This window comes from Prunus avium, chromosome 3 (assembly GCF_965620075.1).
Source record: "Prunus avium chromosome 3, drPruAviu1.hap1.1, whole genome shotgun sequence".
Taxonomy (NCBI): Eukaryota; Viridiplantae; Streptophyta; class Magnoliopsida; order Rosales; family Rosaceae; genus Prunus; species Prunus avium.
The window spans coordinates 10,727,782-10,752,210 of record NC_142286.1 but is presented as its reverse complement, the minus strand read 5'-3'; the positions used below and the strand labels follow the sequence as shown (position 1 = coordinate 10,752,210).

Below are 24,429 nucleotides of genomic sequence, written 5' to 3'. Positions count from 1 at the left end.
AACTTCCTAGCTGTGCTCATCCAAAGTAATGGATTATGGATAGATGCATGCTTATATCCAAATATGGTGTTTGCAATTAATTGTGGAGGGGGTTTACAAGTCCAACCACAGCTAAATTTACTGAAAACATATCATGTAGAGGGGGTTTCCAACCACACCCAAATTTAATTTCCTGTGTTGGGAAAAGAGAGAGACACATACAGACAGACACAGAGAGACAGATATTCATATATAAAATTCTCTCAAAAAAATAAAATCAGAATATAAAATTAAATATATTATTATGAGAACACAACCTAAGATTTCACTTTATCCTATGCCTCTGATACCTTAAAATCCTCGACCTTGTGATTGGTTGCCTGTGCCACGATGGCGCAGCTCCCCAATATTACAGGCCATCAGTCTTGCCACTCATTACACAAGGGACATTGGCCTCAAGTTTACCTTATTACCCACCTCGAGTAATTCACAAACAATTAAAAATTCTGGTTTATTTATACTCTAAACAAGTGAGAGTAAATATATTAATATAAAATTTGGTCTTTTCTGTCTGAAACTCTGAGAACATCAAAAGCCGTCTATTTTATTGTCTCTGCTCACTTATATCCCTCCCACACTAAAAACTTGCATAAATATATCTTTGCAAGATCTTGAGCAAATGCAAAGCCCATTCTCCAATGCCCAGCAGTGACATATTCATGATGACCCGCTTGAGCTATGATCTCATATATACTCTCTTTCACTTCAAGAGCAATAATTTGGAAAATATAATTCATAAAAGAATTTACCTTTGTGATAAAACCCAGGTAGGAAACCAGAAAGGTTAAAATTTAAGGGTTACCCACTAAAAGATTTTGGACAAATTGATTACCCAATGTAGTTCCTAATGAACCGTAATTTGGTTATGTTGAATATTCCACGAAAAGAAAGTGATATTTGGGAAATTTTAGAGGGGTTAGGGGAAAACTCTTCTGGGTATGAGTGGTTGTGACCTGATTTGGGTGTACAAGGGAGATTGTAAGATATTTCAAGCAAAACCCATCTGGGTGTATTGGAACCCTAATATGTGCTTTTTTTCAGAGAAGGTCTTGTCATTTTTATTTTATATATTGAATTCTACTTTTTCTTTCCTGACGTCTATAACTGACGAAGTGTCAAGGAGATTGGAGGTTGGGCTAATGGGAGTATGACAGCTTGTGTGTTGTAGGCCTTCTTAGCCTCATAGATGACATAGAGTCATGCAGAGAAAGAAAGAGGGGAGAGAGAGAGAGAGAGAGAGAGAGAGAGAGAGGGGGGGGGAGGGGGGGGAACAGAAAATTAACAACAATGGAGGGAGGTAAGTCAGAGGTATGTTTTCCTGCTTAAATCCACCCAAAGATCTACTGCAGAAGCACAAATCTTGAACACAGAAACACCAACAAATTTTGCAAACAACAAACTTTTAAGAGGAACTTTAAAGCAATACCTGTTGTTTGGCATACTCATAAAGAGACGACTATGAGAGCAACCTCTGCATCACAGAGTAGAGAGAGTTCATAGGGCCTTCTTGAGCAACCCATTGCTCCTTTTGCAGAAGGTGACTTGACGGTTTGATGTGTCTTCGATCCGCTTGACCTCGATCTTTCCCCAAACCAATTTTCGTTGGGGAGAGTCCAGATACATGGATTTGTTTTCATAGGCCATAGTTGCATGCTGAATCAAGCACAAAGAGATCAATCAAGGAGCTAATTAATTAGTTAAAGACCCAGTACTTGAGTTACTCTCTATCTGCTTGATCATGAACAAAAAAGTTGAAGCAAGAAACATATGAAATGAAAACTTGGTGCAATACTACTAGTCTACTACTACAACAACAACTAGCTAGCTAGTTAAGCTCATGGATGATGATAATTAAGGCCAGAAACAGAGGTTTCTACCCTTTGGGTTTTCTTAGCTTTTTCTTTCTCACAAATCCAGACAAGGAGATATGCAGAAAATGGAAGCGAGGTGAGCTGCGAGTTGGGTCTCTATCCTTTGGGTCTTCTTAGGTCGGACCTTACTACTGTTGACTAGTGATAGTGATGTAAATAAACCGTACACTATTTATAATTTTTATAAACAAACCCAAAAATAATTCCAAAAAAGACAACTTGCCATGTTGAATTTAATGTTGATTATTAAATTACTAAATTCGGTGGAATACAATACAAATATTTGTATAGAGGATGAGTCATTGAGATGTGGTAGCTATCAAAAGCATCAACACCCCACAAAATTCTACACTTTCTTTGCATCTTTGCATTTTCAACTTCTAATTTGTCAACCTTCTTGAGCAAATCACGTATCACATCTTTGAATGCAAGGGCGGAACCAGGAATTTTTCAACGGGTGGGCTAGCTAAAGTTATTAGCTTAAAATTTAATGATCATTTTTTTTTTGTACTTACAATTTCTATAGTCTTTCTAGTGTTCACCCCTTTTTGTGTTTAGTACCTGTGATGGTAGGGTAAAGTTCCCCATTAATCCAAAGACCATGGTTGGTCAATAAATTAACTTTCTTTGTGTGTCGAGCGTGCCACCGTTAGCAATTTTTCAATTCTAACAGACTTGAGAGTAAAAAATAACTTGCGCCCCAAGCTATTAACTGTGAACAAACGATTGTGAATTTGGGTGAGGAATATCTCCCAAGTAAGTTCTTTTCTATGCTTTAGACTGGTAAGGACTTCATAATTTATCTAAATAAAACTGGGAAGTGAAGCAAAAATACATGTGTTTGAAAATAAAAACAAGTTCAAGGAGAACTGTTTGAAATACAGTAAATAAAAGGAACTGCTGAGTCCGGAAATACATCAAAATATTGGACTTCGAATTCTGCCTGAAATGCCATTTCTGAGGCTATTTTGGTCAGGCTGTACTGCACTGGATTGTGTGGCTGGACTGGATTGGCTGCACCTTCAGCTAAAAAATATTAGCTGGAAATCGATACCAATGTTGAAATTGGCAGAGCTATGATCAAGTTGAGTTGTGAGTGGCTGGGAATTCTGAGCAGAATCTCAAGGATAGCTTTGAAGGTCCTTGGTACCTTTGTTGGCTTTGCTTCTATTGAAGGCTAGAATGATCAGTGAACTGATTGTTTTGCCCTTGGCAGTTTTGATTGTTTGATTGGTTGATTCGGTGTCTTTGATGCGTTCACCCTCTCTTCATATTTATAGGAAATATTGAACGTGAGTGGGTGTGGGTGGCTTATTTTTGCCAGATCAATTCGGGCTGATGAGCACTCAGAAACCATCATTCTTCATCATTCCATTTTTTGCTTTTCTCCTGTGGTCTGCGCATTTGGAGAAGAAAAACATTATCTTTGAATATACAATCTCCTGGGGGCAAGGCCCTTTTAGAATCTCTCCCCCTTTTTTCACGTAGAAATGTCCCTTTCATTTCTACCATCATTCTTCATCATTCCATTTCCCTGCTTTTTCTCCTATGGCCTGCGCATTTTGAGGAGAAAACATTATCTTTGAATATACAATCTCCTGGTGGTACCTGTTAAGCTCATAATTTCATACATATACATGCCCAATTTACTTACTTCTTTTGCTTAGTTTCTTATAATTTTGAGTTATTTGCCTCCCTTTGTGTGTTTTGTAGGCCAAAAGAGCAAGAGAGCATAATTCATGCAATTCATGCATGTTAAGGCCTAATTTGGATGAAGAGAAGAAGAGCTTAAAGACAAACTCATTTTGGCTACAGCCCCCTGCCAGTCCAGTTCCGTAGGTCATATTGCAAGCTTCGTTTCAGCAACCTACATAGCTCGGATGAGGCAACAGTCTTCATGAAAGTTGTTCCAATGGGTGTGTACTATAACATATCCAAAATTCAGCCCCATTGGATAAATCTGGAATCCGTCACCTAGCAAACACAGAACCATGCTCAGGATGGATTTTGTCAGCGAGCAAACTGAGTTAGCAATTTGTTTCGGCCTTAACTTCCTCCTCCGAGCTTGGATTGGGCCAATACTTGTGTGGTTGGATCATACACATTCTGAACTTCACAATGGACATCTTAAAGTCTTCATTTGATTCAGCCTAGCCCAAGTTGTAAGCCCTTGAAGTTGCTGGTCATGCTGACCTCAGGATGAGCTGGTTGGAAGCTTGGTCATGGTGAGCTAGGCATGAGCTATTGTAGCTGGTTGGAGGCTTGGTCATGGTGACATGAAGATGAGCTAGGGCTGCTGGTGGGATTTATTGCTGAAGTGCATCAACCAATTCAGATTTTATAATGCAAGTGTTGTATGCATTAGTGAAGTGCATCAACCAATTCATCTTTTATAATGCAAGTGTTGTATGCATTAGCCATATTGAATTCAGATTTATCACTCCCCTCTCCCTATAAATACCACATCCATTCCACATTCAAGACAACAAATCCTGAGATTCACAACCCCCACAATTCACTCCAACCATCCTCAAACACTCTCACAATCCCAAACACTCCAACAATCACCAAAACAACTCCAGCAAACTTCTATTCCATTTCCCTACGAATTTCATCTTCCTTAGCCATCACCACTCACTCAAACTCATCCCAAATCACCTCCATATCCTTCATACATCTTTCTAGAAGTGGGGAAGCTCTTGGAGAAGCATTAGAAGTGGAGAAGCACTTGGAGAAGCCTTGGACACCACAAGAACTTCAGAAAAAGGGTTTTTCTACTCTTATTGCATTCATTATGTTTTCTCATTTCTGTTCAAGTCTCTTTTCCATTATGAGTAGCTAAATCCATAACTAGGGCTTCGATGTAACCTAACATGAATATTCTGGGTTTATAAGTTTGGAGTTTCAAGTTTGATTCATGATTCATGTTCTTATTCATTATGCTTATAAGTTAACATGCTTGTTTGAATGATTGATCACCATTAGAACTTGTTTGTTAACTATCTTGGTTTGAATTAAGAGTATACACCATGCTTTAATTCGAATTGAACTATGAATAGGAAGAGTATGTATGGACATTCGACAACAGGGATTAGATACATACTTGGTTGTTTAAAATGTTCTTCTATGCTTAATGGGTTCCTAATGCTTAATTTTAGGTTAGACAACAAATGATCAAATTAGGGAATTAGGAACACAAGGTTAGGACCAAACACCATGGCCTAATCATACTTTAGCTAGAATCAATCTTTGAATCTGAATTAGACTTGTTACTTGAATCTTTATAACCCAGAATTGAATTGTTATGGTGAATCGAATGCCCTAGTCTCCAAACCTGTGTTTTAACTTTCAAAACCACCCTTTGTTACTTTTGTTTACTTGCTTTCCGTTGCAATTTCAGTTTGTTCATTTCTTTCTATAATCACAAGCATTCTCACTTCAAAGTTCATTTTAATCTTGCTGCATTTGTTTTCAAACTCACTCTTGCTTTAAATTCTGTTTTAGATTTAACTTCCTAACTTCTTGAATTTGGTAATCTAAAGTACATAACTAATTTGAACTTCTCAGTCTTCGTGGGTACGACCTCGTACTTGTCTTGCTATACTACTAATTGCCCCGTACAATTGCGAGTTAACATATTATTAACAACAAATTTTGGCGCCGTTGCCGGGGACTGAACGAAAGTTCTTCCCTGGTTATGTGCCCAAGGTTACCCTATTCTTTTTAGTGTTTCTAATTAATCTAATTTTTTGTTTCAGGTAGTTTATGTCTAAAAATCCATTACTTGAACAAGTGAGGTCTTCGTTCCAACGTTCTAGATCTTTGAACGCAGGACCATCATTGCAACCCAGACGAGTGACCTCTGAAATTCAGAATCGTCTAGAAAGGGAGTTGTCAACTGCAAAAGAGCAAGCTCTTGCTACATTTACAAGTCTTGCTCTCCACACTGAACTTCCCGGTTCTTCACTTTCAAATTCGGAAACAAGTTCAGACCAAGAAGAAGAAGAAATGATGGCTGCCATTGAGTTCATGGGAGAACTTGATATCCCAACAATTCCAGCATCTCCTTCAAGCATTTTGCTGCCCACTGTAGCTCGAAATTATGAGCTTAAATCTTCTCATCTTAATATGCTGCCTTCCTTTTATGGTTTACCTAATGAAGATCCATTGACTCATATAAAGGATATTTTTAATGTTGTGAGTTCTTTTCCCTTGACAGGTGTGACAGAAGATCAACTTCGAATGAGAGTGTTTCCATACACTTTAAAGGATAAGGCGAAGTATTGGTTGAATTCTTTGAAGCCTGGTTCACTCACTACATGGTCTGCCATTCAAAAGAAGTTCCTGGAAAAATACTTCTCCACACAAAAGACCGACATGCTTAGGGACAAGATCTTGTTATTTGCACAGCAAGATGATGAATCGTTTTGTGAAGCATGGGAGAAATTCAATGGGTTGCTCAACCAATGTCCTCATCATGGGATTCCATTGAAGCTTCAAATGCGTATGTTTTATAAAGGACTAACCCCTTCTAGTCATAATATAGTCACCAATTTTGCAGGTGGTTCTTTTAAAACCAAAACTCCAGAAGAAACGTACGAACTCTTTGAGGAGATAGCAATGGAGACCCAACATACGGATACAAGAGGTAAACGTGTTATTAGTGGTTCTAATGATGCTTCTAGTGTGCAGATTTCAAAACTGGAACAAAAGCTAGATGCTCTTCTTGCATTAAACTCAAGAAGCCCTCCGAAGGAAGTGTGTAGCATTTGTGAATCTCATGACCATGCTACCACAGCTTGTCCACTTGGGGCTGGATATCCAGAATTTGTGCAAGAGCAAGCTAAGTTGGTAAATTCCTACAACCAAGGTCCAAGAAATGATCCATACTCTCAAAGTTATAATCCAGGTTGGAGGAATCATCCAAACTTTTCATGGAGAAATACCCAGAATCAAGCAAATCCCCCTTCATTCCAAAGGCCACAACAATCATCATCATCATTGGAAGATATAGTGAAGCAGATGGCAATCAACCAATCCAATTTTCAGCAAACTACACAAGCTGCCATCTCCAAATTGGAAGTCCAATTAGGCCAAATAGCTGCTGAAATAACTCAAAGAGTGCCTGGGAAATGGCCAAGCCAAACTGAGATCAATCCAAAGAACCCAGAAGCCAAGGCCATTCATGTGCTCAGATCAGGTAAGATCATTGATAATAAAGATGATTCTAATCTTTCAAATGATGTTGTGATTGTAGAAGATAAAGACAAGGAGACCATGGCTACGGAAGGAGAACAACTCAAAACTTCTCAATCTGCTCCTAAGGCCAAATCAGATTCTCAGAAATCCGATCAATTCCAATTGCATAAAAGGGATGACAAATTTGTGCCACCACATCTTCAAGAAGATAGATACGTGCCACCCGCTCCATATGTTCCACAGATTCCATTTCCAGGCCGTCTTAAGAAAGCAAAGCAAGATAAGGCTTTTAAAGAGATTTATGATATTTTGAGTAAAGTTAATATCAATTTGCCTTTGCTTGATCTTATTGAACAGATTCCTGCATATGGAAAATTCATCAAGGACTTGAAAACTCACAAGCTCAATTTCGCTCCAAATGAAGGAGTAAAGCTCGACCAGAATGTAAGTGCTGTATTGCAAAGGAAGCTTCCACCAAAACTAGATGATCCTGGCAGCTTTGACATTCCCATTAACATTGGAGGCAAGAAGGTTGGAAGAGCCATGTTGGACTTGGGAGCAAGCATCAATGTTTTGCCATATTCAGTTTATCAAGAGCTTGGCTTAGAAGGGATGAAGAAGACTTCAATGCGACTTGAACTAGCTGATCATTCTATAAAATATCCAAAAGGTATTGTAGAAGATATTCTAGTTCAAGTTAATACACTAATTCTCCTTGCTGATTTTGTAGTGATGGACATGGAAGACAATCCAAATGGAGATCGTGTTGATCCCATTCTCCTAGGCAGACCATTCATGGCCACTGCAGACACAATCATCAAAGTGAAAGATAGCACCCTCTCCATGACTGTTTTGGGTGAAACTGTTGAATTTAAAATGCTTAATGCTCTATCTCAACCTTCTATCTCTCTTGATTCTTGCTTTTCAATTGATGTTGTGGATCATGAGGTTTCTTCCAAAATTTTGCAGAGAAAGTCTAATGATGCTCTAGAAGCTGTCTTAACACAAGAAGAGGAAGATCTTTGTGAACCGGAGTTCCAAGAAGTGGTGGCTGCCTTAGAAGTGTTTCCGCCATACCCACCATCCTTTAGGCCACCAATCGAGCCTCTTGGACCATCATCCACGAAATTGGAGCCATCCATTGTCATCCCACCAAAGCTAGAACTTAAACCTCTTCCCAATAATCTTAAATATACATATTTGGGTGCTAACGAAACTCTCCCTGTTATAATTGCTGCAGGTCTCTCCTCACATGAAGAAGAGAGCTTAATTAAAGTTCTAAAAGAGCATAAAACAGCCATTGGGTGGACCATAGCAGACATCAAAGGAATTAGTCCAAGCATGTGCATGCACCGGATTTTAATGGAAGAAGACAGCAAACCATCTCGTGATGCCCAAAGGAGGCTAAATCCCAACATGAAAGAGGTGGTTAGAGCTGAAGTTTTAAAGCTACTCGATGTAGGAATCATCTACCCAATTTCAGATTCTAAGTGGGTGAGCCCTGTGCAAGTTGTTCCAAAGAAGTCCGGAATCACCGTTGTGAAGAATGAGAAGAATGAGCTAGTTCCTACACGAACTGTCACTGGTTGGAGAGTTTGCATTGATTACAGGAAGTTGAACACATCCACTAGAAAAGATCATTTCCCCTTACCTTTTATTGATCAAATGCTTGAACGTTTATCTGGCCATGCTTACTATTGTTTTCTTGATGGTTTTTCAGGTTATAATCAAATTCCCATTGCTCCGGAAGACCAAGAGAAAACCACATTCACATGCCCATTTGGTACGTTTGCTTATAGAAGGATGCCATTCGGTTTGTGCAATGCCCCAGCAACTTTCCAAAGATGCATGATGTCAATCTTTTCAGATATGGTGGAACGATTCATTGAGGTATTTATGGATGATTTTTCAGTTTTTGGTTCCTCTTTTGATAATTGTCTTCACCACTTGTCTCTAGTGCTTAAAAGATGCCAGGAAACAAATCTGATTTTGAATTGGGAGAAGTGTCACTTCATGGTGAGACAAGGCATTGTGCTAGGCCATGTGATTTCAAGCAAGGGAATTGAAGTGGATAAAGCCAAGATCGATCTCATCTCAAATCTTCCACCCCCTACCTCTGTTAAAGGAATTAGAAGCTTTCTAGGTCATGCTGGATTCTATAGAAGGTTCATCAAAAATTTCTCAAGCATTACAAGGCCATTGTGTAATCTCCTTGCTAAGGATGCTGTTTTTGAGTTTAATGAAGCTTGCATGGAAGCTTTTTCTACCTTGAAGAGGGAGCTAACTTCAGCCCCTATTATCATAGCTCCGGATTGGTCTTTACCATTTGAAATAATGTGTGATGCCTCTGACTTTGCTATTGGTGCAGTTTTAGGTCAAAAGAAGAACAAGCTGCCCCATGTGATTCATTATGCTAGCCGGACCTTGAATGATGCTCAAATCAACTACTCCACAACAGAGAAGGAGTTGCTTGCTGTGGTTTTTGCTTTAGAAAAATTTCGTTCTTACCTTGTTGGTTCTAAAGTAATTGTTTATTCTGACCATGCAGCCCTTAGATACTTGCTCACTAAGAAGGATGCCAAACCACGCTTGATTAGATGGATTCTCTTGCTGCAAGAATTCGATTTGGAGATTCGAGATAAGAAGGGATGTGAGAATGTGGTAGCTGATCATTTGAGCAGAATTGTGGTTGAAGAAAAAGGAGGAGCTGTGCTACCCTTGAATGAGACTTTCCCTGATGAACAACTATATGCTGCCCAAGTCAAAGAGCCATGGTATGCTGATTTTGTTAATTATCTTGCTTGTGGTGTTCTTAGAAATGATCTAACTTCTCAGGATAAGAAGAAGTTCTTTTCCATGGTGAAACATTATGTATGGGATGAACCTTTCTTATTCAAGCATTGCCCGGATCAACTCATCAGAAGATGTGTTCCAGAAGAAGAGCAAGAAAGCATACTTAGGCATAGCCACGAATTGGCATGTGGAGGTCACTTTGGAGCTAAGAAAACAGCACTTAAAATTCTGCAATCTGGTTTCTTTTGGCCCACTCTATTTAAAGATGCATTTAATTTTTGTGTTAAGTGTGATAGGTGCCAAAGGATGGGGAACATAAGTCGCAGGAATGAAATGCCATTGAATAACATACTTGTTGTGGAGCTCTTCGATGTGTGGGGTATTGATTTCATGGGACCATTCCCATCTTCCTTTGGTTATACTTACATACTTGTTGCTGTTGATTATGTGTCTAAATGGGTGGAAGCCATAGCCACCAAAACCAATGATTATAAGGTGGTGCTGAAGTTCTTGAAGGATAATATTTTCACAAGGTTTGGTACTCCAAGGGCTGTCATTAGTGATGGAGGCAGCCACTTCTGTAACAAGCCATTCGAAGCACTCATGAAGAAGTACAACATCACCCATCGAGTCTCTACACCATATCATCCGCAAACTTCTGGTCAAGTGGAAATAAGCAATAGAGAAATTAAGCACATCCTGGAGAAGGTGGTGAACAATACAAGGAAAGATTGGGCAGCTAAGCTCAATGATTCATTATGGGCTTATAGGACTGCATATAAGACTCCCATTGGAATGAGCCCTTATCTTCTTGTGTTTGGGAAAGCTTGTCACCTGCCAATGGAGCTTGAACACAATGCTTTTTGGGCCATCAAGAAGTTAAATTTTGATCTAGACAAGGCAGGCCATGCAAGAAAGTTTCAGCTCAATGAATTGGAAGAAATTAGACATGAGTCTTATGAGAATGCAAAGCTTTAGAAAGAACGAACCAAGAGTTACCATGACAGAAACATTCAACGGAAAGAGTTCTCCAAAGGTATGTCAGTTCTTTTGTTTAACTCACGTTTGCGTCTCTTTCCAGGAAAATTGAAGTCTAGATGGCAAGGCCCATTCACCGTGGTCAATGTTTCTCCCTATGGAGCTGTGGAGATTCAAAACCCTAAAGATGGCTCGACTTTCAAAGTAAATGGACAACGTTTAAAGCCATTCTATGAGGGAGTTTCAGCTGGCATCCAAACTGGCCATGTGGTAGATCAACTTCCCTTCGTACCATCAACTTAGCTGATTGCACAATGTCTTGCCAAGACAGTAACTAAGGCGCTTCTTGGGAGGCAACCCATGTGTTCAAGAAGAAGGTGCTTGGTAGCAATCGACCTAATCGCATCAAGGGGAAGCATTTCAATCCTTTCTCTTTACTTGTTTTGTTTTTATTTTTAAGTTTCTGTTCCTTTTTATAAATAAATAAATATAAAAATTAAAAAAAAAAATTTAAAAAAAAAAAAATTTCATATAAGCTAACTTTTGGTAACCCCAGTGAGCACCTCCGTCAATACAGTGTCTAGGAGTTCTTTAGGCGACACCTTCGGTGTCTAAGAAGTTTGGGTTTTAAGCGGGACCATTGTGACCCCTCCAACCTTCCCGGATCCCCTGGCTGTGTTTTCTGAGGCCCTTAACTGGTCATCCATGAGTTGCTTATATATTCTTTTTTCTTTTTTTTTTATATTTTTCCTAAACCTTCTTCTAAACTTTTCCCTTTATCATTTGTTTGTTCTCAATCATCTTTTGTATGCTTTCACATTGAGGACAATGTTTAATTCAGGTCTGGGGGGAAGGTTTTCAAATTTCATTCATTTGTGTTTCAATTTTCGTTCATTTGTCACTAATTTTTTTTTCTAAATGTCATACAATCGATGCTATGGAGCTGCCATTGAGGTTTTCATATCAGAATTTTGCACTTCACAAAGCTTTGGCTCTTAGAATTCTGGTGGCTAAAGTACCATGCTCAAATTCTTGAAGGAAAATAGTGGAGACTACCCTAGTGAGCTATATCGAGCCTAATTGCTTTCTTGAGAGGGTTTAAAGTGTTCTATTTCTCATCCATACTTATTTTCTTCAATTCACTCTAATTGATCTCATCATTTCATTTTGATCGAATACTAAGGATGATTCTCTTTTGCAGATATCATATGCTTGCTCTCATTCATGAATGAACTCATTGAAGTGATGCTAGGCTATGTGTGTATAACCATTCTTTATGCTTTCTTTTCACCCTACCCATATGTGTGTTCCATTAGCCCTCTTGAAGCCAAACACTCAAAGCCTTTTCTTTTATCACCCTCATCATTTTCCCTACCTTTGTATCTCAATCTGAGATACTTAACCTCTTGTAGCCATACCCTATAACTTAGAAATATACCAAGGTGTGCCAAGATAAAGTTTGATGCAAGGAAGTTGCTGCCGTGTACCTAAATGAAATTTGGTGTGAATCTGGGCAATGAAGTTAATGAAGATGCAGATCAAATCAACGAAGATGAAAGTGTTTCGATTTGATCTAAGTGTGAAAAATAAAGTCCATGCCAGGTGATACCATGAAGTTTGCTGCCATGCCAATCTAAATCAATGATGCCTTGCAGATTAATGAAGCATGCAACCTTGGTATGTTCTTAAGTTATTTGTTTTTCCTTCCAATTCTTCCATTTCCCCTAAACCTTAGCCTTTCATTACAACATTGTGAAAGACCTAGCTGATCTTTGAGGATGTATTCATGGGTGCTGGTAAGTATGTGTGTATCTCTATTCTTAGTATTTAATTCCTTTCATGAGATCTAACCAAATTTGTGCTTCTATTTCATACACTCACTTATGCTTTCTTGAGAGAATTAAAACATAGGTTCTGAGTGATTGAGTGTTATCTGTGAGAATTAGAGTCGAAGCATGTTCTCTATTCAAGGTTTGAGTGTGCTTGCTTTGAAACTGTGTGCCTTTGAGCTATAGCTTCCACTTGTACACACTGATTGATGACCTATCTTGGCAACTCTATGGTGTTGAAGGTATGACTAAAACTTTCTTTCATTTTCATTAGTTGATTTCAAAGTTGTTTTTCTAACCATTTTGTTTTGTAGAGTTAGAAAAACGTTTGTGGGTATCGTATCTGTTAAACCCTCAGGAGACACAACTCCTCCTACTAGGGATGCCTAGAGGTTTAAAGGCTTGTTGCATACGCTCAATGCAATCGAGTTATCTACGAAAGTGGTCTAGTTAACTTCTTGTTTTGTTTTTATCTTTGTTTCTCTTTTGTTTTGCTCGAGGACTAGCAAAATCTAAGTTTGGGGGTGTGTTAAGCTCATAATTTCATACATATACATGCCCAATTTACTTACTTCTTTTGCTTAGTTTCTTATAATTTTGAGTTATTTGCCTCCCTTTGTGTGTTTTGTAGGCCAAAAGAGCAAGAGAGCATAATTCATGCAATTCATGCATGTTAAGGCCTAATTTGGATGAAGAGAAGAAGAGCTTAAAGACAAACTCATTTTGGCTACAGCCCCCTGCCAGTCCAGTTCCGTAGGTCATATTGCAAGCTTCGTTTCAGCAACCTACATAGCTCGGATGAGGCAACAGTCTTCATGAAAGTTGTTCCAATGGGTGTGTACTATAACATATCCAAAATTCAGCCCCATTGGATAAATCTGGAGTCCGTCACCTAGCAAACACAGAACCATGCTCAGGATGGATTTTGTCAGCGAGCAAACTGAGTTAGCAATTTGTTTCGGCCTTAACTTCCTCCTCCGAGCTTGGATTGGGCCAATACTTGTGTGGTTGGATCATACACATTCTGAACTTCACAATGGACATCTTAAAGTCTTCATTTGATTCAGCCTAGCCCAAGTTGTAAGCCCTTGAAGTTGCTGGTCATGCTGACCTCAGGATGAGCTGGTTGGAAGCTTGGTCATGGTGAGCTAGGCATGAGCTATTGTAGCTGGTTGGAGGCTTGGTCATGGTGACATGAAGATGAGCTAGGGCTGCTGGTGGGATTTATTGCTGAAGTGCATCAACCAATTCAGATTTTATAATGCAAGTGTTGTATGCATTAGTGAAGTGCATCAACCAATTCATCTTTTATAATGCAAGTGTTGTATGCATTAGCCATATTGAATTCAGATTTATCACTCCCCTCTCCCTATAAATACCACATCCATTCCACATTCAAGACAACAAATCCTGAGATTCACAATCCCCACAATTCACTCCAACCATCCTCAAACACTCTCACAATCCCAAACACTCCAACAATCACCAAAACAACTCCAGCAAACTTCTATTCCATTTCCCTACGAATTTCATCTTCCTTAGCCATCACCACTCACTCAAACTCATCCCAAATCACCTCCATATCCTTCATACATCTTTCTAGAAGTGGGGAAGCTCTTGGAGAAGCATTAGAAGTGGAGAAGCACTTGGAGAAGCCTTGGACACCACAAGAACTTCAGAAAAAGGGTTTTTCTACTCTTATTGCATTCATTATGTTTTCTCATTTCTGTTCAAGTCTCTTTTCCATTATGAGTAGCTAAATCCATAACTAGGGCTTCGATGTAACCTAACATGAATATTCTGGGTTTATAAGTTTGGAGTTTCAAGTTTGATTCATGATTCATGTTCTTATTCATTATGCTTATAAGTTAACATGCTTGTTTGAATGATTGATCACCATTAGAACTTGTTTGTTAACTATCTTGGTTTGAATTAAGAGTATACACCATGCTTTAATTCGAATTGAACTATGAATAGGAAGAGTATGTATGGACATTCGACAACAGGGATTAGATACATACTTGGTTGTTTAAAATGTTCTTCTATGCTTAATGGGTTCCTAATGCTTAATTTTAGGTTAGACAACAAATGATCAAATTAGGGAATTAGGAACACAAGGTTAGGACCAAACACCATGGCCTAATCATACTTTAGCTAGAATCAATCTTTGAATCTGAATTAGACTTGTTACTTGAATCTTTATAACCCAGAATTGAATTGTTATGGTGAATCGAATGCCCTAGTCTCCAAACCTGTGTTTTAACTTTCAAAACCACCCTTTGTTACTTTTGTTTACTTGCTTTCCGTTGCAATTTCAGTTTGTTCATTTCTTTCTATAATCACAAGCATTCTCACTTCAAAGTTCATTTTAATCTTGCTGCATTTGTTTTCAAACTCACTCTTGCTTTAAATTCTGTTTTAGATTTAACTTCCTAACTTCTTGAATTTGGTAATCTAAAGTACATAACTAATTTGAACTTCTCAGTCTTCGTGGGTACGACCTCGTACTTGTCTTGCTATACTACTAATTGCCCCGTACAATTGCGAGTTAACATATTATTAACAACAGTACCTAGTGGCAAGGCTTTTCCAGAAATGTCTTCTCTTTCTTCACGTACGCATGTCCCTGTTATCTTTTTGGTTGAATTTGCTGACTTTTCAAAAGGTGTTGCACATGGGTTCTAATCATTTTGTTTTGTTCCTTTTGAATTGTATAAACCAAAGGTTGGTTTTCCTGAAGCCCATTTCTATTCAGCTTGATCTTGATTCATTTCGGGTGGGGCTTCTTTGGATTTTGGGCTCTCGGGATCCGAAATCTCTTGGGCTTGATTTCTGTCTTTTCTTTCTGGGCCTTAAATGACAGGCCCGATGTTTCTTGGCCCAATTTCCAAGAATGTTGATGACTGGCTTGAATGAAGAGTTTTGGCAAAAAAGTGCAAATTTTGGTACAAACATCTAGAAATAAAAGTAAACATTAAATCATATAAACCATGCTAGTTCATAGCTCCATAGACTAATTTTCAATAAGTTTTAACATTCTTTGAATGCAAGGGCAAAACCAGGAATTTTTCAACGGGTAGGCTAGCTAAAGTTATTCGCTTAAAATTTAATGATCATTTTTTTTTTTGGTACTTACAATTTCTATAGTTTTTCTAGAAATAAAAGTAAACATTAAATCATATAAACCATGCTAGTTCATAGCTCCATAGACTAATTTTCAATAAGTTTTAACATAAACTAAATAGGGTTTAACACCATAGTGGATTGAACATCTAAGGCTTTTTACCTAGATTGACCTTAGGTTCCTTCATGCATTCATATCATACATGAAAAATTATTTTCTGTAAAAATATTGACTAAGTATGAAAAATGGGTTTTCAGAATAATCATTTTCTCAAGATAATTTTTGGCAGCTTTTATTCCTCACACATCAAATAAGAAAACTTGATTTTATGGGATTTTAGTATGAAGTATATATTGACTTAATGAGCCAACATTTTTAGCCTAAATCGTATTTTGCACTAAAATCGATTTTTCATAATTTGATTTGGTTGGAATTTGATTTTCTTGTATTTTTATTTGAATCCAAATGGGAGGTACTTCCTTATTTACATTGTAAACTTAAGTAAATGGAGTAATATAAAAATAAATAAAAGTAAAATGACAAAGACAGCCCACTGAAGCCCTTGGTGTGGTTCCGCCCTTGTTTGAATGCTCACACATTTCACCATCAACCTACTTAAAAAACCCACATCCCCTTTCACCTCTTCCTTACAAACCAACAAACAAAGAAAATTTTCAGTTCTCATGCCCAACACAATCACGCACAAGGTTGGAGATTACATGCTTACCTTTGCCTTTGGACACACTAGAAATCCGCGTCCTAGGTTTAGATTTTTCCATGAAGTTTGAAACCGAGCAACATTACCAAAGTGACAACGTTGTAATTAATTCAAATAGAGAGATTCAACTAGTGAACACGAGCAACCACTACTACAAAAAACACTTTGCGCGACGAAATAATTTTGTTGCGCAAAGTACAATTTCGTCGCGCAAGCTTTGCGCGACGAAATTTTGGTCGCGCAAAGATCGTAAAGAAAGGTTTTGTGCGACGAAATTTTTTTTTTGTCTCGCAAAGATACTTTGCGCGACGAACGATAACAACTTTGCGCAACGAATACTAACGTTGCTCAAAGATACTTTGCGCGACGAATACTATCAACTTTGCGCGACGAATATTAATTACTTTGGGCGACGAATAATATTATTTTGCGCGACGAAATTTAATGTCGCGCAAATCTTTGCGCGACGAATCCTAATGTCGCTCAAATCTTTGCGCGACGAAATATTCAATTTTTTAAAATTTTTGTTTTTTTAAAAAAAAAATTTAATTTTTGTTTTTTTAAAATTTTTAATTAAAATAAACTAGTTTAATAGTTTGCTCGACGAAATATTTTATCACCCAAGGTTTTTGACATTTTTTTTTTATTATTTCTCTTATATCAATTTCATTATATTAATTTTTCAAATTTTTACTTTTTAAATTTAATTTAATTGTATGATTTTATTTTTTTTAACTACTTTAATTTAAATTGAAATATTCAAAATAAAATTACATATGAAAAATAGTGGTCAAATTATCCAATATATATAATATTCAAAATGTACACATAAATTAACAAAGTACAATAATAAAATCTACAAGCCTATTGTGGTGATAGTGGCGGATGATATGTTTCGATAGCGTCCAAATCCTCAACTTTAGCCGTCAAAGTCTCGATGATTCCCTACAAAAAAAAAACAAATATTGTCAAATAACAACAAAATAACAAAAAATTAGAATAAACTCAAAACTAACTCCAAAAACACATATTAATGAAAAAAAAAATTAAAGTTTGGAGAGAATATACCTTTTGGCAAGATTTTGAGTGAGTGAGAATGAGAGGGAGAAGTGAGTGTGAGAGAATAGAGAAGATAGTGAGAGAGAGAGATGAAAGAGTGAGTGAGAGTGAGAGATGATGAAAAGAGAGAGAAGAGAGTGAGTGAGAGTGATAGATAGTGAAGAGAGAGATGAGAGATTAAGTGAGAGGAGTGAGTGTGAGAGAAAGGGTAGGATTTGGGGAGAAGGAAATAGAGAGGAGAGGTAAGAGTAGAAGACATTGAGAAAATGGTGGAGTTGTTATTTTGGTTTTAAAAACCGTATCACACTTTGCGCGACGAAACAATATATTGGTAGCGCAAAGTCTCGAAATTTTTTTTTAAAAAAATTCCAATTTTTGGTGCGCGCCCAAATTTTTAGGGTTTTGCGCGACGAAATTTTGGTCGCTCAAAGTTTTGCGCGACCACAATATTCCCGCTTCCCATTTTTGGTACCCGCCCAAATTTTTCGAGTATACTTTGCGCGACGAACTATATATTGGTCCCGCAAAGTCGTAATTTTTTTTTTTAAATTCCCATTTTTGGTACCCGCCAAATTTTTAGAGTATACTTTGCGCGACGAACTACTATATATTAGTCGCGCAAAGTTGGAAAAACAAAAATTTTAAAATTCGCATTTTTGGTACCCGCCCAAATTTTTCGTGTATACTTTGCGCGACGAACGACTATATATTTGTCCCACAAAACTTTGCGCGACGAACTATATATTCGTCCCGCAAAGTCGTAATTTTTTTTTTTTTTAAATTCCCATTTTTGGTACCCGCCGAAATTTTTAGAGTATACTTTGCGCGACGAATTATTATATTGGTCGCGCAAAGTCTTAAAAAATTTAAAGCTACTAATAAATATATATACTATTCAATTTCTTAAGTGTTATACGTACAAAATAAACAATTTTAAAGCTACTCAACGATCCAACGATCCAACTGTCAAACTTGTTTTTTTTATAATTCGAGATCATATATGCCAAAATTCAGAAAAAATAAACATTAAGAGATCAAGTAATGGGACAAAACATTTCGACGGTTATAAAAGAAAAATCAAGATTTAACGGTTATTTCAACTCTGATTTTGATGATTTTTTACAGCTACACTCCTTAACCCTATATGAATACAATGACTGCATTCGATCATCAATTGAAAATATTTACACTAGTGGATACCACAAAATCTTATGTTATATTTAATGAAAGTATAAATAAACTCTTAATTGTTAGTGAATATATTGTTTTGATGGCATACACATTCTACGAAACTAGTTTCAACGATCCAACCATCAAACTTGTTTGTTTACACATCGAGATCATGTACGCCAAAAATCAGGAAAAAAAAATTTTCAGAGATCAAGTAATGGGACAAAACATTTTGACGGTTATAAACGAAAAATCAAGATTTAACGGTTATTTCAACTCTGATTTTGATGATTTTTTTACAGCTACACTCCTTAACCCTATATGAATACAATGACTGCATTCGATCGTCAATTTAAAATATTTACACTAGTGGATACCACAAAATCTTATGTTATATTTAATAAAAGTATAAATAAACTCTTAATTGTTAGTGAATATATTGTTTTGATGGCATATGCATTCTACGAAACTAGTTTCAATGATCCAACCGTCAAACTTGTTTGTTTACACTTCAAGATCATATACGCCAAAAATCGGAAAAAATAAACATTCAGAGATTAAGTAATATGACAAAACTTTTCGACGGTTATAAATGAAAAATCACGATTTAACGGTTATTTCAACTCTGATTTTGATGATTTTTTGCAGCTACACTCCTTGACCCTATATGAATACAATGACTCCATTTGATCGTCAATTTAAAATATTTACACTAGTGGATACCAAAAAATCTTATGTTGTATTTAATGAAAGTATAAATAAACTCTTAATTGTTAGTGAATATATTGTTTTGATGGCATACGCATTCTACGAAACTAGTTTCAAAGATCCAACCATTAAACTTGTTTGTTTATACTTCGAGATCATATACGCCAAAAATCGGAAAAAATAAACATTCAGAGATCAAGTAATAGGACAAAACTTTTCGACGGTTATAAACGAAAAATCACGATTTAACGGTTATTTCAATTTCGATTTTGATGATTTTTTACAGCTACACTCCTTGACCCTATATGAATACAATGAACCAATTTGATCGTCAATTTAAAATATAATACATTTAAAATATTATATTTTTCTAACAAAATAATTTTTATTTTATTTTATTATTTTTGTAAAGACTTTGCGAGACGAAGTTTAGAAATTCGTCGCGCAAAGTCATGCAAAGATTTTTATAAAAAAAATTATTTTATTTATTTTTGTAAAGACTTTGCGAGACGAAACACACTTCGTCGCGCAAGATTTTGTGCACCGAATTTTATTTTTTCGTCGCGCAAAGTCATGAAAGATTTTTACAAATAATTTTTAATTTTCTTTATTTTTGTAAAGACTTTACGAGACGAACCACACTTCATCGCGCAAGACTTTGTGCACCGAATTTTATTGTTTCGTCGCGCAAAGTCATCCAAAGATTTTTAAAAATAATTTTTTATTTTGTTTATTTTTGTAAAGACTTTACGAGACGAACCACACTTCGTCGCGCAAAGTGACTTTGTGCGACGATTTGTGTTTCGTTGCGCAAAATTTAGTCGCGTAAGACTTTGAGCGACGAAGTTTAATTTTCGTCGCACAAAGTCACTTTGAGCGACAAAATTTGGTCGCGCAAGGGGTTTTTTTTACTAGTGAACCAATTCTATCAATTTATACAAATAGTGAACACTAGCAGTAAGTAAGAGCTATGAGAAGTCAATTTAAGAACTTTGACAATTAAATGAAGTCTACTAGGCCAGTGGCTATGGCTATGAGAAATTTTTTTTGGGGGGGGGGGGGGGAGGAGGATGGCAATGGCTCAAAGAAAAATCAATAAAAAAAAAACTACTTTGTTGAACGAGAAAAAAACACTATAAGCGCAAACATATGTATCAATTCAATTGTTATTAACTAAAAATCTAGACTATATAAAAAAATTAATACATATCAAAATTACATGTCGATACAGGTAGTGATCACACATCTCAATCGCACAAAGTGATGTTTTCAACTTCTTCAGTGTATGATCATTGGCACAAATAAAACAAAATATAAATTTTACAATCATGTAGAGTAGGATATTAAACATCACTATTAATTATATAATATAATTCGTATTTTACCTCATTCTCAACATCATTATCAGATGTGCAGCCCTGGGACAATGTTGTAGAGTTTGAACCTATTCACAATAAACATAAAAATTAGAAAATACTAAGTAACAATTTAATTTAATAGTAAATTTATATAACATATTTTCAATATCTTTTATCTCATTCCATAGCCAATCTCGAGCACACATCAAGGCCTCCACAGTTTTTGAATGAAGTTGATTATGATGGGGGCTTACAATTCTTCCACTAGTGCTAAATGCCGACTCCGAAGCAACTGTAGGCACATGAATGGCCAATAAATCTCTAGCAATATCATGCAAAGTAGGATATTTGATGCATATAGTAAAAGAGACTCTTCCAAATAATGGTCCAGCTCTAATTTAATGGGCTCAAGATTAGTTGAATTAGAAAGAAAAGATTCAAACTTGTGCATATAGTTCCCAACTCCAACTTGATATGCCATCGATGAAGAGGTAGAAATTGAAGATTGACAAAATTCATGAGTAACACTTGAATTAGACTTGGACTAATACTCTTTGACAATATCATAAGCCAATTTGCATATCCTCTCAATTCCCAAGGAAGATTTCTCTTCATATATAAGAGGAAAATAAAATTCAATCAATTTCATCTTAAACCTTGGATCCAAAATAATTGCCAATCCCATCATGTCATGCATTGTATCCCAATATTTTTCAAACTTTGTTACCATTTTTTAGGCCATCAATTTCACTTCATCTTGGTCAGACAAGAGCCAATCATAATTTGCGAACCTAATCTCACAAATGTGTGGAAAATAAAGGTTTGATGTAGGATACTTGGTCCCAGAAAACAATTCAGTCACAGTATAACAAATTTGCAATTTGTTAGCAATGATACTTGGCTTCGTCCAATCTTGCTCACTAGGAATAATTTTATGTAGAGACTCATGTTGTCTCATGCGAGGAAAAATATTTTTGTATATCATTGTCGTCTTAACCATCAAATAGGTAGAGTTCCACCTAGTTTTGCAATCTAGCTCTAATTTCGTAGTGCTCTCAATTTTCAATTGAAGGTTCGCCTCAATAAATTTTTCCACTCTCTTTGGAGTGGTTGTCCAAAATGCAACACTAGAACGAATTTTCTCAATGCTAGTGTTGATAACATCCAAGCCATCCTTAACAATCAAGTTCAATATATGTGCACAACAGTGCATGTGAAACAGACTTCCATCCAACAACAGTGAGCTAGAAATTTTTTATAACAGTGTTTCAATCATGGAATCTGTTGGCACTAAAACTGAACAGATAGAGATGAGTGCAACTTACAAGTGATGAGGACGAACAAGCAGATCGATTGAGTGATAGATGCAGATTCTTCTTGTCCTTGGATGCAGATCCTGAATAGAAGAGAGTCGAGGCTCGTGAGGTCTATGGAACCGGTGTGGAACCAGCCTAAGACCCTCCGATGCCAAAGTAAGTTTGTTTTCTAAGAGCCTTCGCTGTTGACAATATATTAGTATAAAGGTCAAGCTGGAAAGTCTTACCACTGTATTGTAGTGAAGGGGCCTATTTATAGAGGGCATCTTGTATGCTCTTAGTACTTAATTTCGATGTGGGACTCGTGGGAGGGCCCTATGAGGTCGACACGAGTCTTTAGATATTTCGGGCGGGTGCTTCGAGGTTGATTCTGCAGAATCGGTAGGAGATACCGATTGTAGTCTATGTTGGGCCTGTAGCGACCTTTTGCCCACTTGAGACAATATCATCGGTAGCCGATGCTGATTGTTCGGAGCCTTGGGCGCTTGGGTAAGCTTCTAAGATCCACGTGTCGCTGTATGGACGGAGGGTCAGATATGGTACAAACAGAATCATTACTTGTGCAATTATCTACAGTCAAAGTGGATAACTTACGATCAATGTTCCAATCTAGCAAACAATCCATCAAAGCACTAGCAAGAGTCTTAGTTGCATGTGGACATGGCACATATATAAATCTAGTACCAAAGAAAAAGTACACAAGCTATAATATGCATTTCCAAGTTACAATGAAAAATATGTTAAAAGTTTTATTTCAAAACTAAATAAATTACCTCAAAAGTCGACTTTGCAAGTTCCAAGATTCATCAATGAAATGAGATATGATGGCCATATATAAATCCTCTCTTTTGGTTATTTGAGGTCCACATATCAGTTGTAATTGCAATTCTACTTTGATTTGTCTCCAATAACTTCATTGTTCTTTCTGTAACATCCCACATCGACCAACGGAGAGGGGGTGATATGCCTTATATGTACATGCCCGCCTCCATCTAGCATGAGGCCTTTTGGGAGCTCACTGGCTTCTGAGTCATGGGAACTTCGAAGTTAAGCGAGTTGGGGCTAGAGCAATCCCAAGATGGGTGATCCACTAGGAAGTTGCTCGAGAGTTCCCAAAAACAAAACCGTGAGGGCAGAGAGGGGGGCCCAAAGTGGACAATATCGTGCTACGACGGAGCCGATCCTGGGATGTGACAATTTGATATCAGAGCCACTCTGCCATGTGGTGCGAGTGTGCCAACGAGGACGTCAGGCTCCTAAGGGGGGTGGATTGTAACATCCTACATCGACCAACGGAGAGGGGGTGATGTGCCTTATATATACATGCCCACCTCCATCTAGCACGAGGCCTTTAGGGAGCTCACTGGCTTCAGAGTCATGGGAACTCCGAAGTTAAGCGAGTTGGGGCTAGAGCAATCCCAGGATGGGTGACCCACTGGGAAGTTGCTCGTGAGTTCTCAGAAACAAAGTTGTGAGGGCAGAGAGGGGGGCCCAAAGCGGATAATATCGTTCTACGGCGGAGCCGTTCCTGAGATATGACACTTTCCCTCTCAAACTCAAATATTTTAAAGATGTCACCCTTAATTGTGTTTCGAGAAACCATCTTAAACAAGGGTTGCAAAAGCCATTGAATATCTTCTAAAATCGACATGTTCAACCATGGACATCGGGTACTCATGAAAAGTAATCATACAAGCAAGCTCCAACCTTGCATTTTGTTGATCAAAATTATACGTACCAAGCTTGACACTCCCATCATTTGATTTAGGAGGATGCAACAAAGACTGCTTTATATCTCTTTGCTTCCTCTAGGGACATATTTTGAAATGATCATGCAAATATGTAGTTCCCTTTTTGCTTCTAGCCGATAGCTTTTTCCCACAATTATTACACACTGCTTTCCACACATGTCCAATCTTTTGTTTTTAAAAATGATTCCAAACAACAGATCTTAACTTTATCTTATTTTGATTGTTATCATCACACCCACCAAAATCTTGGTTTGGGTCTTCATCAGTTGGTTGTGTAGTGTGTTCTTGGTTCTCATCCTAATTCTCAACTCTTATTGAGCATTCAATTGGTGTCTCCACATTTGAAGAATCTTGTTGTTGAGTACCACCGTCAAAGTCCAATACGTTCTCAAAATAAATGTCCATCTATTAATAGGTAAATATAATGAATCATGTCTAAGCATAAACTTGGTAATTCTTATTTCAACTAACAAATTTAGTAATATATTAATATATATTTTTACCTACAGTAGTCAT

General features: G+C 37.1%; 1 protein-coding gene, 1 non-coding gene and 1 pseudogene across 7 annotated transcripts in view; all 3 read right to left on the bottom strand.

Annotated features, from left to right (window-relative positions):
• LOC110746537 (floral homeotic protein AGAMOUS-like) overlaps nt 1-2,034 on the bottom strand; it is a 9,737-nt gene extending 7,703 nt beyond the window's left edge. For all 6 annotated transcript variants that reach the window (XM_088250372.1, XM_088250373.1, XM_088250368.1 and 3 more), the window contains exons 1-2: nt 1,917-2,034; nt 1,466-1,692 (exon numbers count right to left, since the gene is read on the bottom strand). In XM_088250372.1, the coding sequence (XP_088106498.1) occupies nt 1,466-1,485 (20 nt within the window). In that variant the 5' untranslated portion in view covers nt 1,486-1,692; nt 1,917-2,034. The remainder of the gene's footprint in view (nt 1-1,465; nt 1,693-1,916) is intronic.
• LOC148295597 (zinc finger BED domain-containing protein RICESLEEPER 2-like) lies at nt 1,534-24,429 on the bottom strand (annotated as a pseudogene).
• On the bottom strand, nt 6,288-6,394 carry LOC148295598 (small nucleolar RNA R71). The gene has a single exon (XR_015834844.1). It is a non-coding gene; the product is annotated as a small nucleolar RNA R71 (small nucleolar RNA).